The following is a 14,425-nucleotide window of genomic DNA, read 5'->3' on the forward strand; positions in this document are numbered from 1 at the left end:
AGTGTTCATAAGAATTAAGTAAAGCTGATTTTCTAAGGAACACCTATAGAAATGTTAAAAGGCTGGCTTTGCGCTATTTAAAAAAAAAAACAAAACTGGGCTTCCCCGGTGGTGCAGCGTTTGAGCACAGGGTTGCGAAGCTGCCCGCAGCCTCTGCAGCGCCAGTTCGATCCCCGGCTGCTCCCCGGCCAGTGAAAGAGGGTCCCGCATGGCACGCAGACCTCTCCTGCCGCCCGCTGCTCCCCTCAGCAGTGTACTTCGGTCCTTCTGCCTGCTCTGCTCCCCGCTCTGGCTCTGGTGAATTCTCTCACCCTCCCATGCTTCTGACTGTACCCAGTGTTCGTTTGTATAAATAAATAAACAAACAAACAAATAAATAAATAAATAAACAAACAAATAAATATCTTTTAAAAATAAATAAATGAATGAATGAATGAAAATAAATCTTAAAAAAATAAATTAAAAAAAAAAAACTTGCTGTGCTACCCCCTAACCTCTGAAAGGGATCAAAATTACATATTCTTTACTCTCCACTCATTAACTCCTTGCACTTACATTGAAGTTGCTGATGTATCAAAAAAATTGCATGTGTATTAGCATCACTTTTTAAATTCAGCTTTGTGGTTACCTTTGACTTTGGTCTTTTGATGACCTTTTATTAATTCCTGGTGACATTATTTTGCAGCTATTTCAGGATGGAAACATTTAAATACCTCACTTACAACAGCACAGTTATTTGTACTATACTGATATACACATTTAACTTACCACCATTGGGTGAAATTTGGAACCTCAGAGACAAGGTCATGATGTCATTTTGATTACTATGGACTTACATTCTGGGGGAAACCATGTAATATTTAGTAACATGAAAAAAATTATGACAATGTTATATGCCAAAAAAACCTCAGCATGCCACACTATAGATGTGATCTATAATTTGCAAGTGTTTCATGTCTTATACTGTGTGTTTTATATACATCGTATATATAAAGTGACTTTAAAATACAGTGTGATTTTTGACATTTGTCTTTGGGCATTAAGTTACATGCATTTAAGTTTTCTCTAGTTTGTAATATCACTTTTTTTTTCCCCAGTGAACCCATTTCAATTTTTAATGGGGAAATGGTCATAGGAAAAAATGTCATTGAACCCAGGAAACATGGAGTTGCAACCATATATCCATTCCCACTAATAATATTTAAACAGTTATTGAACATAAACAGTTATCCAAGTAGTATATTTATTGTTATCCAAGTAGTATATTTATTGATGCTGTTGATAAAGGGGGAGGGGAGAGTAAGACACAGAACAAATGAAAGAAACATTCAGTTTTCTGACATCAAAGAACTCAGAGCCTGTGAGAGGACTATCTAGTAGGGATAACGTACAAGTTCCAAACAGGTACTAGTTTATCACTGAATTTTAATAATACGGTTTTGAATATTAAGAGCCAGTATTAGGTCTGGATCATCCAAGTGATTAAGAGTCATTAGGTGAATTAGAGATACGAGCTGGGCCAGGGTGGAGTGTCAGGGCTCTCTGTATCCAGCTGGAGAAATGTGCTTGTGGTTGGAGGTGAAAGCATGGAAGCGCCTGAGCTCCTAAATTAGCACGTTTCCTGAGAGAAGAGCGAGGAAGGCAGAGGGAGCCCTGCACAAATACTGCAGCTAAATGTTATGGAAAGAAGAGATTTGCTGACAGGATCAGAGAACCTGGTGAAGGGATCAGCAGGATGCTGAAAGGATCTGATTTTTATAGTTTCTGTGAGGAGAAGGAAATCTCACTGTACATTATTAAAGCATGCATTTATATGAACTTTGAGCTTTAAACTTTTTCTTCTGGAATGGCAATCTTAATCCCTCATAAAAATTTTAAGAAAACTTACCTATATTTTGATTTTAGGATCATTATGATTGGGGACTACGTGCTATTAAGTCTGTCTTGGTTGTGGCTGGCTCCCTGAAACGAGGAGATAAAAATAGACCTGAAGATCAGGTACTGCAATGTTAATAGGATTTTGTTGAATGAGTAGCTAACATCTTTATAAATGGTATACCTGGGTGGTGGAACATGCATTCCATGACTTTCGAAAAATGTAACATCTACTTTCAATGGTATATTTCAAAAGACTGACATTTCTTATGTTGCCAAAGATCAGGAGTGTTCTTAAATACAAGGTGATTTTATAAGTGCTTTTGAAATATCAGCCATAGAAAGTATTTTGGCAGTCATAATAAAATAATTCAATAATTACTGCTTGATGTCCTTTGAGGGACATTTAGAAAATCTGACTGAGTTGAGATATTAATCCTGAAAATGTCAGTGAAGACATAATATAATGGAACAAAATATGTCCATTTCATGGGATTTAAGATGTGCATGAAGAATGGAGCAGGAAGGGCGATCACCTAACACCTAATAAAATGCTTCATTGGTTATTCAGCTCTGGTAGGAAAAGTGCTGCTATCCCTTCTGGGAAAAATGGTAACAGCCACGTTGTGCACTTTTTTCTGGTGAGAACAGTGGTAAGATCCACCGACCTGTCAGTGCATGCGGTATGACTTGGAGAAGTATTTTTAGTAAAGATGTATACTTGTGAGTCTTTGTGCATGTTTAAGGATATTTTATGTGAGTTCCTACTTTTCCAATATTTCTCTCCCTATCTCTGTCACAATTCATGATTGGCTACAGATTTTCTTGCCTTTATTTTTCTCTGGTTATATAACTGCTGTTGTTGGAACACTTGATTTTTTCTGTAAAAGTCATCCTGTTGTTCAAATTACTGCTTTTCAAATATAAAACCCTCTTTGGTTTGTAGCCAAAACAGAACAAAAACCCAAACAAAAAACAGTCAAGTTTATCATTCTGAGATTCTCAGAGTACTTTGCACAAAATTATCTTATGGGCCCGTTTAATTTACGCCCTGGAGTTTGAAGATTAAGGAGAGAAGCATCTCAGACCCCCTTCTCAAAATCAACCATTGTTGGCTGAGAAGGAATTTCACACTGTAGTCTGAGGTTGTCCATGGTATCAACACAGCCTTCTCATGTGCTCGTATGGGAACCTGCAAACATTTAACCTCCCCCAGTAGATAGAGCACCCTCCTAGTAGAGAACAGTATTGATAGCTCATGCTTTAGATACAGGATTAAAAATCACATCTTTAGCTGTTTAGATATTTAGTAGACCTCGTACTGGCCTTTTAATGGTGTTTTCTCCTTTCTAGGTGCTCATGAGAGCTTTAAGGGACTTCAATATGCCTAAAATAGTAACAGATGACATCCCCGTGTTTTTGGGCCTGGTCAGTGACCTGTTTCCAGCCTTGGATGTGCCCCGAAGGAGGGCACCACACTTTGAACAGATGGTCAAGCAGTCTACCCTGGAACTCCGCCTGCAACCTGAGGAAAGCTTCATTCTCAAAGTAAAATGAACCTTTACTAGTCATGGCAGCCCTTGGGATGTGTAGTACCAGTAACTATAGTTCAGGGATACTGACTTTACTACTATCATAATACATACTTTAAAGTATTCTAAAGCAAATATAAATATTTAGTACGCTCAATCTCTGTGAAGGTGGCAACACAGATATGATCAACTCTTGTTTTTAAATGTAAGCATACATTAGTTATAAATATTCTTAGTTCTTTTTGGAGACATGCACTCAAGGATAATTTTGCTCCCTCTCTCTCCATTTTAGAAAAATTGGAAGTAAAATCATTAGCAATGCTTTAAATGGGGAAGAAATGTTTGATATCATCTGACTTATTAGAGGTTGTGCCTATCATGCTCTATATGGGTAGAGTGAATACATGACATTAAAATACATATGGAGTATCAATTTCAGTTATTCTAGACGATATGTCATTATTCAGTTATAGATGGTGACTGGCAGTACTTTGTTTTTGTTCAACACTTGCTGCAGTGTCATTGATTTTCTAAGTAACTCCTGTCACGTGCCCAGCACCACCATTCTTCAGTTCTGCCTGTGTCATTGATTCACTGTGTAATGGTTTTTCTTCATTCTCACACCATGTTCTATACTGGGAGATGCAGGAGAAACTATATTTTGCATTTGTCACCTCTTTTTGACTTTCTCAGAACACAGTGTTGTCAGTGGGGCGCTGGCTTGAGTTGTAAAGAAAGAATTGGGCAAAAATGAGTGCTTTTGTTTCTCACCAACTCATTAAAGGGAATCAGTGACTGACTTTTTGGTGTGCAGGTAGTCCAGCTTGAGGAGCTGTTGGCTGTGCGGCACTCTGTCTTTGTGGTTGGAAATGCAGGCACCGGAAAGAGTAAGGTATGGAAAATCACCTGTTAGCCTCAACCATGGAAGGAACAAAACTTTTTTGGCCTATTTTCAATACTACTTAAAAGAGTTCCCTTCAGTGAGGTCCACCATAAGTAGGGGTTAGAATCTGAGACTCTAATAATGCTCTTTGATCAATTCACTCTATTTTCCTTTATATTGGGGCCAATAGTAATGATGGTAACAAATAGAACATTGCGTTCAAAGGGGAAATGTGAAACTGTGATGGAGATTGGACTTTCATATGAAATTATTAGCATCTTAGTCATGCATTTAGAATTATATCATTCTATTTCATGCATCTTATACCTGAATTATTCAAAGTGAATATATTGAAAGACTCTGGAATAGATGTCTGGCGTGTAGAATTGGATTGGCCCGATCCACATTTATCAAAATGATTCTTTTTTCCAAAACATTCTACATTCTTTTCCCTATCTTTAAGAAAAACACAGATATTTTCCTTCAATACTTGTGATATATAACCCTCTATAGGGCCAAAACAAAACTTGAAAAGGAGTCAGCAAAAATCACTCTTTTGAAGTACCTATCACGTGTTGTGCTAGGTACTTTAAGTTTGATATACTCTACACTATGATGATATGTTTGTGGGTATTATTATCCCCATTTTTAGTTCTCTGCTTGACTTTGGTTGGTCTTACTGACAGCCCTGGCAGCATACTTATTTTCTTGGTTGGCACACAGTATATGCAGAGCTGCTTGCATTTTAATTCAGGCTGCTTGAGTACAAACATATTTAGTAGCCAATAGCTAAAAATAATCAGAGTGGGCATAGGAGACTTTAGACCAGGGGTGTATATGGAACTTGGGGCATTTAGAGCAGAATCCAGAGTAGAACAATTATAAAGGGAGGTCCTTTATAGGGATTTTTCTAATAAAAATTGTAATAATTGAAATAATAAAGTAGATAACTGATAGAACTGTAATTATTTTGTTAGAGTAAGTTTCAGATATAGGCCATGGTTCAAGGAAGGATAAAATTAAATTCTATAATTTCCAGTAGATTAATGGTTCTAAAAATACAGTTTAATATTCCTAAGGCATTCAATTTCCTTCATCTAGTCTTGACTGATTTTGTTCTAGTCAACATTTACTCAAACTGATCTCAGAGCACCAAAGCATAGGGTCATGTTTTTTAAAAAAATATTATTTCAAATTATTTGGCAATTGTTTATCAGTCTTTCAAGCACTGTGAGTAGGTCAGTATGATAAATTTATTGAAGCCATGGCTTTTGGAGGCATGCAGACAGGATAGTTGAGCAGATATTAGGGTGAGGGTATCAATTAAACAGGCATGGAGTATCAATCCTGGGAATTCCTATGCTCAAGGCCTCTTTTCCTCAATTATTTGAATCAGGTTTTCTCAGCATTAACATTTTGACATTCTGTACCCATTGTTCTATTTGGTGTAGGACATGTTCTGTGCTTTGCAGGTATTTAGCAGCATTTTGGACTCTGCTCCTAGAAACCCAGTAGTAGCACACCCTCTTCCCCCAAGTAGACACAGTCTCCTGCTGAGAACCATTACTCTAATGACTAGGTCTCAAAGCACATCCAGATCAACATTGTAGGCACCACGTGGGACCTTATTAGAAATGCAGATTATCAGTCCCACCGGATTTACTGAATTCAGAATTCCAGGACTGGGCCAGAAATCTGAATATTAATACCTTCTAAGTGATTCTGGTGCAGCCTAAATCTTGGGAACAATTTATATAATACAGGAAGAGTGGACAATAATAACACGAACAGCACTTATAGATAGTACTTCACTTTGTGCATGTGATTACAAATCTCAAATGATAAAGTGACTTTGTCTAGTCTTGTTCAAAGAATAAGCTGAACTGATCCTAAGGGATTGTGTTAGGATTTTCAAGATGTACACAAATTTTTTTCCCATTCCCAATTTTAATATACACAGAATGTCTAGGAATATGTAATAAGGAAAACCCTTTGGAAATTTTTGCATTCTACTTAGCTTACATTAGTACTAATTTTCTCAGTTCTTTTCCTTTCTCTCTTCAGATTTTGAGAACACTGAACCAAACATATGTTAACATGAAACAGAAACCCATTTGGAATGACTTAAACCCTAAAGCTGTGACAACAGATGAACTCTTTGGTTTCATACATCATGCTACCCGAGAATGGAAAGATGGCAAGTAGTAGTCTCCCTTTTGCGGTGCTAAAAGTATCTTTTTTTCTATCCAGAAAGCCCTTTCTCAGCTCAAGTCAATTTCAGTCATAGTTGTAGATTTACTGTTTATGTGTTGGTGTTATTGGAACTATAACAGATCACAACGGCATTTATAACCTATAAATTAAAACTCAATTTGAAATAAGTTGTCAATTTGCATTCAGCAAATTCATGCTCAGAGCTGTGTATTTTATCCCACATCCATTATGTCAGGGCTTCCTGTAAATCGGAAGAGAAGTCAACCCATAAATGCCTCAGGAAACATTTATAAAGGATCTGATATAAGACACTAATTGAGTTTTAGGCACACACTGTTCTAGGTGACAGGGACAAAAGTTAGTGGGAGATGTCTCTTGCCCTGCGTATATTCCCTGACAAATATATATCTTGGTTAAAACCTCTTATTTCCATTTCAGAAAATTCCCTAACCTTGGTGTCATCCTTGAGTCCTCACTCACTGTCACTTCCTACTGGGACCTCACAGCAAATGCTCTAGCCTTTCTCTTCAAAATACTTGTAGTATTCCAGAACTTCTCACTTCTCACAGTTGCCTCATTAGCTCAGGCCACTATCATCTTTTGGATGCTCTACAGTTTATTTTTTATGGCTGTTTTCAAGATGTTATTTCCCTGCTTAAGTTTTCTACCCTTAGAATCTAACCTTCTCCCAAGGTCTAGAAGGCTCCTTTGAAATGAGGTTCCCCTTCCCCATCTCTGACCTTATTTCTGGTGCTCTACCCTTGGCTTACAAAATCCATTCACACTGTTCCTGAAACACGCCAAGCATTTTCTGAGCCAGGACCCTTGCACTACAGATAGCCATGTGGTTTGCTCCATTATCTTAATAAGGTATCTGGTTAAATCTCACATCAGAGACTGTTCCTGTCTGTACAGGTGTGCCTCATCATTCTTCATCCTCTTATGATGAATATGCTATTTCTTACATTATTTCATTGCTATTTCTTACATTATTCATTGAATTTGCTTAGCCTAACTTTTTTTTAAGGACTCTGGCAGTCCTTAAATATTAGTTAATGCTGAAAATCTGTGGAAATTGTTCAGATCAGTGACCATTAGAAAAGACACTAGCTTTTTTATGAATCATGGTAGCAGGTTCTATTACAGTCACTTATTTTTGCATGAGGTACTTCACAGAGGAATTAAAACTTCCACATATATGTATCAAACAGTTTTTCTCAACATATACTTGAATTTGAAAAACCAGCCATTATAAATAGTCCCTGTAACACACACAATGCTTAGACATAGAGTAATAGCAAAATGGACTATGGATTTAAAATGTTTTTACCTATACATCCTGTTAATATAATGCCAATGACTGTTTCTCAAAGAAATGGATAGCACTTAGAATACTTTAACTTATGGTCCTTGACTATTATTATATAAAAAAGGGAATAAGTGAAATAAATAGATACTGAATGTGTGTGCATGGAAAAGGATAATGTTTCCATTTGGTGTAAGTTTTGAGTTTTATGTAAATTACTTTTTAGAAATCCCGTAGCTGTTATTCATGGGGAAGCTTAGACATAAACGTTAAGGAGACTTCTCACAGTTACTACATGTTGCCACCAGAGAGAGACAGCAAATTTATCAATAGCACAACTCCATTATATATTAGGATTGTTTATTCAACTTGTAGGTCTCTTCTCATCCATTCTTCGAGAACAAGCAAGTCTTATGCATGGTGGACCCAAGTGGATAGTCCTGGATGGAGACATTGATCCCATGTGGATTGAATCACTAAATACTGTCATGGATGATAACAAGGTGAGTAACACCTGAGGGCTAAGTCTTGAGCACAACTGGAGAGTGTATTAAGAGTTACATTCACTTGTTTATGTTAATACTAGTATGTAATCTTTAACCAGATCTTCACTTAATTGCTGTTTTGAAAAGTGACACTTCCCTAATAATTCTCCTTACCTTTCTTGTTAAAAAAAAATTATTTGTTTTAAAGATTTATTTATTTTTATGCAAGATCTGGGATACAGACCAGAGGCATGGGAGGGTGAGAGGATTCACCAGAGACAGAGCGGGGAGCAGAACAGACAGACGACCGAAATACACTGCTGAGGGGAGCAGTGGACTCTACAGGAGAGGTCTGCTGCGCCATGTGGGAATCTCCCTGGCCTGCCGGGAATCGAACCCGTGCTGCAGAGGCTGTGGACAGCTTCACAGTGCTGCGCTCAACCTGCTGCGCCACCGGGGAGGCCCACCTATTAAAAAAATTTAAAAGATACAGGGCCTCCCCGGTGGTGCAGCGGTTGAGTGCTGGGTTGCGAAGCTGCCCGCAGCCTCTGCAGTGCTGGTTTGATCCCTGGCTGCCGGGAGAGGGTCCCTCATGGCACGCAGACCTCTCCTGCTGCCCGCTGCTCCCCTCAGCAGTGTACTTCAGTCCTTCTGCCTGTTCTGCTCCCTGCTCTGGCTCTGGTGAATTCTCTCACCATCCCGCTCTTCTGACTGTACCCAGTGCTTGTATAAATAAATAAATAAATCTTTAAAAAAAAATTTAAGAGATACACTTTAATCTGTATACATTTGACCAACTTTAAAGAGTGAAAATATCCAAGAATTTAGTTCATAAATGCTTTACCATTTTCTAAAAGCTATGTATAAACTATTACATTTTATCTTTCACTAAGAATAAGAGCAATAGGACCTCCCCGGTGGTATAAGGGTTTAAGTCTTAGCACTATGATGCTATCAGTCACTGTAGCACAAGTTTGATCCGCAGCCTGGGAGCTAACCCAACATGGCACAGCAGACCTCTCCTGTCTTGCCTGCTGCTCCCCTCAGCAGTGTATTTCTGTCAATCCACCTGTTCTGCTCCCCACTCTGTCTCTAATGAATCCTCTCACCCCAGCCCCCCCCTGCCCCCACACCTCTGGCCTATACCCCAGCTCTTGTATGCATAAATAAATAAAATCTTTAAAAAAAAAAATAAGAACAATAAAAGAAGTTTGTGTCCTGTGTTAACTGATAAAATTTAGCTATTAAAATTAAGCAGTTCCTGTGGCATTGCCAAGCATTTTATTGTAGTTAATGCAGCATTTCCAGCAAAAACAAAAGGCGATGGTACGAGTCAGTGAGATACCTACCACTCAAGGAACATAAGCTCTGTTGTTAGGGTCTGGAGAAAGAAATCAGTAATCATCGTTGCTACACAGTAGCATTAGTAACCACCTTAAATTAACAGTAATTACTGCTTTTTTTAAAAAAAAAAGATTTTTATTTATGCATACAAGAACTGGGGTGTAGGCCAAAGGTGCAGGGGGTTGAGAGGATTCACCAGGGAGAGTGGGGAACAGAACAGGCAGATTGACTGAAATATGCTGCTCAGGAGAGCAGGGGGCGAGACAGGAGAGGTCTGCTGAGTCATGCAGGTCATCTCCCTGGGGGAGGGATTGAACTCAGGAGGCTACAATAGCTGGCAATAGCTTGATAGTGCTGATATTTTAACCCCTGCACCACCAGAGAGACCCCATTACTACTTTTTGAACCAAAACATTTATCATAAAATATAGGTCTGAAATCTTTATACTTGCATGAGTTTCTATAAGCCAGTTGATACTTGTGGTGTTTCAGAGTCTAAAGAAAGTTTTTTTGTGTGTGGTATGCAGACCTTTGCATGTAATCAACTCTCAGAACAAATATCTTATTTCTGGCTTAGTAATAATTCCCACAGTTATTTAAAGGTTGCCACAGAGAAATTCCTGTTGGCCAGTTTGTTCTTCAGGGGTTCATGAACTCCCCTCATGGCTGAATTGAGGGCTTTATTTCATATGCACCTTCAGCCTGGACATTGAGCGCAGAGCCCAGGGCACTTCTGGGGAAAATACTTTGTGGCGTATGGTGAGTTAGCAGCACACCTTTGCTTCTGAATGACCAGGCCTCCGTTTATGCTGTGCTGCTCCATCCAGGTGCTGACCTTGGCCAGCAATGAGCGTGTAGCCCTCACTCCCTCCATGAGACTGCTCTTTGAGATTCATCACTTAAGTACAGCGACCCCAGCTACTGTTTCCAGAGCTGGTATTCTGTATGTGAACCCACAAGACCTGGGCTGGAATCCGTGAGTCTTTCTTTTATTTATTGTAGTAAAATAGACACAATATAAAATTTACCATTTTTGCTCTTTCTGTTGTACAGTTCAGTGGCATTAGAACATTCATATTGTGCAGCTGTTATGATCATCACATCCAAAACTTTTATCATCTTCTCAAACCTCATACCCATTAAACAGTAACTCCCAATCTTCCCTGCCCATAGTCCCTCACAACCACCTGTCTTCTTTCCACCTCAGTGGAATCGGAATTCTTTTGGTACCTCAGAATTGGGATCATACAGTGATCATACAGAGCTTACTTCACATGGAACAATGTCTTCAAGTTTCAGTGTTGTAGCATGTGCCAGAATTTTCTTTTTTAAGACTCAGTTATATTCCATCATAGACACATACCACATTTTGCATTTCTGTTCATTGTTGATGTAGACTTTGTCTGCTTCCATCTTTTAATGGAGCTGTTTAAATAATGCTTCTGTGAACATGAACATGTAAATATTTTTTGGAGCCCCAACTTTGAACCCTTTCAGATATATTCCTGAAAATGGAATTTCTGGATCCTATGGTAATTCTATTTTTAATATTTTAAAAAAGTGCTGTGCTGTTTTTACTGCACTATTTTATGTTCCCACCAACAGTACACAGGCGTCCAGTTTCTCCATATCCTCGCCAACATTTGTTTTTCTCCATGTTTTTTAGAATAACCATCCTAATTGGTGTGAAATGCATCTCAGTGTGGTTTTGATTTGTACTTCCCTAATGATTAATCATGGTGGGTGAGAATCTTTATTAATTTGTCAGTTGTTTACAATTCTGTATAACTTTGGGGTGACATTTTTATTTCACCATATGTACACATGCTTCACTCACCCTACACCAAACTTCTCATGCCAATACCTCCCACCCCTAGCTCCTCCTGGCTCCTCCCCTCCCCTCTGGTAACCAGTATAGTTTTCACAAAATGTGTGAATTGTTTTTGCTGTGCTTTGCCAGTATATATACATTTTTTGTTATTTTTATGTTCCACAGATAAGTGAAAGCATCCAACATCTGTCTTTCACTTTCTGACTTATTTCACTTACCATAATCACTTCAAGGCAATTTTGTTCCAAAGATGCTCTTTCTTCTTTTGAAATCGCTGAGTAGTATTCCATTGAGTATATATTCCACAATTTCTTTTTCCAGGTGTCCGTTGATGGGCACTTAATGTTAGTTCTATTACTTGGCAATTATGGAAAAGGCTGCTCTGAACATAGATGTGCATAAATCTCATTTATTGTCTTTTTTGTGGAAATGTCTGTTTCAGTTTTTTTCATATTTTTAACTCAAGTTGTTTGGGCTTTTTGGTTGTGAATATTCCCTTTTTAAATTTTAGGTTTTAAAAATATTAATATATGATTATTAGAAGAAAGTATTGATAATTTAAACTAACTAGACTAATTTATAGTTAGCACCTGTATGGGTTTGTCATTTTTTTCTATTTTGATGGTCTATCTTATTATTCTCACTTTATACAACTATTTTGTAGGATAAAATTACATCTATTGCAAAGGTATGCCACCGAGTCTTGTCATTTTTATTTAGACACTCCCCTATTCATACTTTGTATAAGTTTAGCATTTTTTTGAATAAGTGAGAAATAATTGCATGTGGATATATGTATATGCTTTAGTGAGTTTTTATGTATGTATGTACATATATATTTATATATAATATATAAACATTTTATATATATACACACACACATACATACAAACATACCTACACACACATAAAAGAGGCACACATGACAGCGGTAATGCTTTGATTTAGGGCAGTTTATTGTACCCACTTCGATGCTTACACTTGCAACCATTCGTCCTGGCAGTCACTTTTTACCTTCTCCTGCATTCCCACTGTGAGCTGCAGGAATGTCTCAGCACTGCAGTGAACATGTGTTTGTGTCCAGTGTGCTGCGTCTGTCAGATACCTGCAAGTTCCCCCTCCACCCTGCTGTGCCCGTGGTGGCTGTCCTGTATGCACAACAGCAGTGGGCTCCTTGTCCTCTGGCTTCTGGGTGATTTGGCCAATGAGGAGCCCTGGCAGGAAATGAGAGGGAGGGCAGAGAGTGAGGTCGGGCTATTTATTTTCCTGGCTGTCTCCCTGCAGGGTCACATCAGGATGGCTCTGTCCCTCAGCTACAGGTCAAAGCTCCTCTTAAATCTCTCTGCAAGATTGTTTCCTTCCCTTTTCTGTAGTCTTGGTTCTCTTGTCCCGGCAGGAATAGGTACAATAACCATGTCTTCGTTCTGGCCCCTTGGCACTGAGCTCTCCTTTGCAGTTTCCCTGCTCCCAATAGCCTTTTATTGACCCTTTCTTATTATCCTAATTCCAGGATGACATCTGTTCCCTGCTAGACAGCCTGACTAATTTGCTTCTCCAGGCTGCTTTTTATTGTGTCCTATTTGCTCACTAAAGGTCTCAACCCTTAGCTGCAGCAGAAGAGAGCCATGCACAGGCTTTCATGCATAACAAATCTTTATTGAATTTTGCTGAGTGTAAAAGTGATTTTAAAGTCTAAAATGGAGCGTTCTTCTTGGGCTCATCACTCCTATACACTTCTGTACAGAGAGCAGAGGCGTCACCAAGCCCACTTCCTTCACGGAACCACTTACTCACCCTCACTACTGGGTGTGGTCTGTTTAAATAATAAACCTCATAGTTCCCAAGGCCTACGTGATTCAACCTCAGTAACTTGGTGTAGAGATTTGTGTGAACAAAAGCTGTCTAGAGCTATTTTTAGCATTTTTACTATTTAAAGAAGGACTTTTGTCCCATAAGTCAAGGGTGCAGGTTGACTAGAGACACACCCAGTTTGTATCCATAAGAAAGGTAAACAACTCTATGTTTGCTATTCAGTTTTGTTTTTATAATGGTCTGTGTTATGTCCACGACTGATGCACAGTTTCTAATTTTCATGTATGTGACCAGAGTCCCTCCAGGTCATGTTTCAAAATAATAGGAATCTTTTCTAAAAAATATTTTAATGATTTCATCTCCTGCTAGGAACTTGTTATAAGCTACAAGCATGTAGCTGAAACCTATTTCAGGTTGAGGATTAATTTTTTCATTTCATATTTATTGGGTGCTTTTTTACTTGAATGTCATACTGATAATAATGTGAAATTTTTACATTCAGTGACGCGTTTAATTCTTAATTACTTTCTAAACTTGATATAGCGATTAACTCAATTTTTCAAATCAGTATCTTGGTATTTCAAATTTCTCCAACTTTTAAATTTCAAAGTATTCAAAATTATAGAAGAGCTGGAGACACTATCCTACCAGATACTCTTTTCCTACACTCACTGTTTGTGACCATTTTACTCAGTTAGTTTTCACTCTGGCTGTAATACACTTTTATTTCTCAAGCATGGAAATGTTTTGTCCTTTTTTTGGTTTTTGCTGGATAATAAAAAATATGTTGGAGACATTATGACACTTCATCCCTGTGTATTTCAGCATTTATCCCCTAAGAGCTAGGATCTTCTGCATGAACACAATACAACAAACACACGTTAGCTTATCCTGACACAAAATTACCTAATTATATTTTCAATATTTTCAGTTACCCCAGTAATTTCCTCTGCAGCTTTTTAAAAAATCTAGTATCAAAATGGATCTTGCAATGCATGTACTTTTCTCTATTTTCTACTGTGATTTAGAACATTCCTCCACTTTTTTTCTTTCATGACATTTACAGCTTTGAGGAGAACAAAGCCAGATGTCTCAAAGAATCACCCACCAGTGGTTCCAAAGTGCTGGTTTCTTATTTGAATC

At 38.1% G+C, this 14,425-nt stretch overlaps 1 protein-coding gene across 1 annotated transcript in view; it reads left to right on the forward strand.

Moving 5' to 3' along the window:
- DNAH11 (dynein axonemal heavy chain 11) overlaps positions 1–14,425 on the forward strand; it is a gene marked incomplete at its 5' end in the record, with an annotated part of 290,362 nt that overhangs the window by 118,518 nt on the left and 157,419 nt on the right. The window contains 6 exons of the mRNA XM_084230443.1: positions 1,906–1,998; positions 3,229–3,423; positions 4,222–4,299; positions 6,355–6,487; positions 8,186–8,313; positions 10,467–10,615. Coding sequence (XP_084086569.1) covers positions 1,906–1,998; positions 3,229–3,423; positions 4,222–4,299; positions 6,355–6,487; positions 8,186–8,313; positions 10,467–10,615 — 776 coding nt within the window. The remainder of the gene's footprint in view (positions 1–1,905; positions 1,999–3,228; positions 3,424–4,221; positions 4,300–6,354; positions 6,488–8,185; positions 8,314–10,466; positions 10,616–14,425) is intronic.

This window comes from Talpa europaea (assembly GCF_964194135.1).
Source record: "Talpa europaea genome assembly, chromosome: 3".
Classification (NCBI taxonomy): domain Eukaryota; kingdom Metazoa; phylum Chordata; class Mammalia; order Eulipotyphla; family Talpidae; genus Talpa; species Talpa europaea.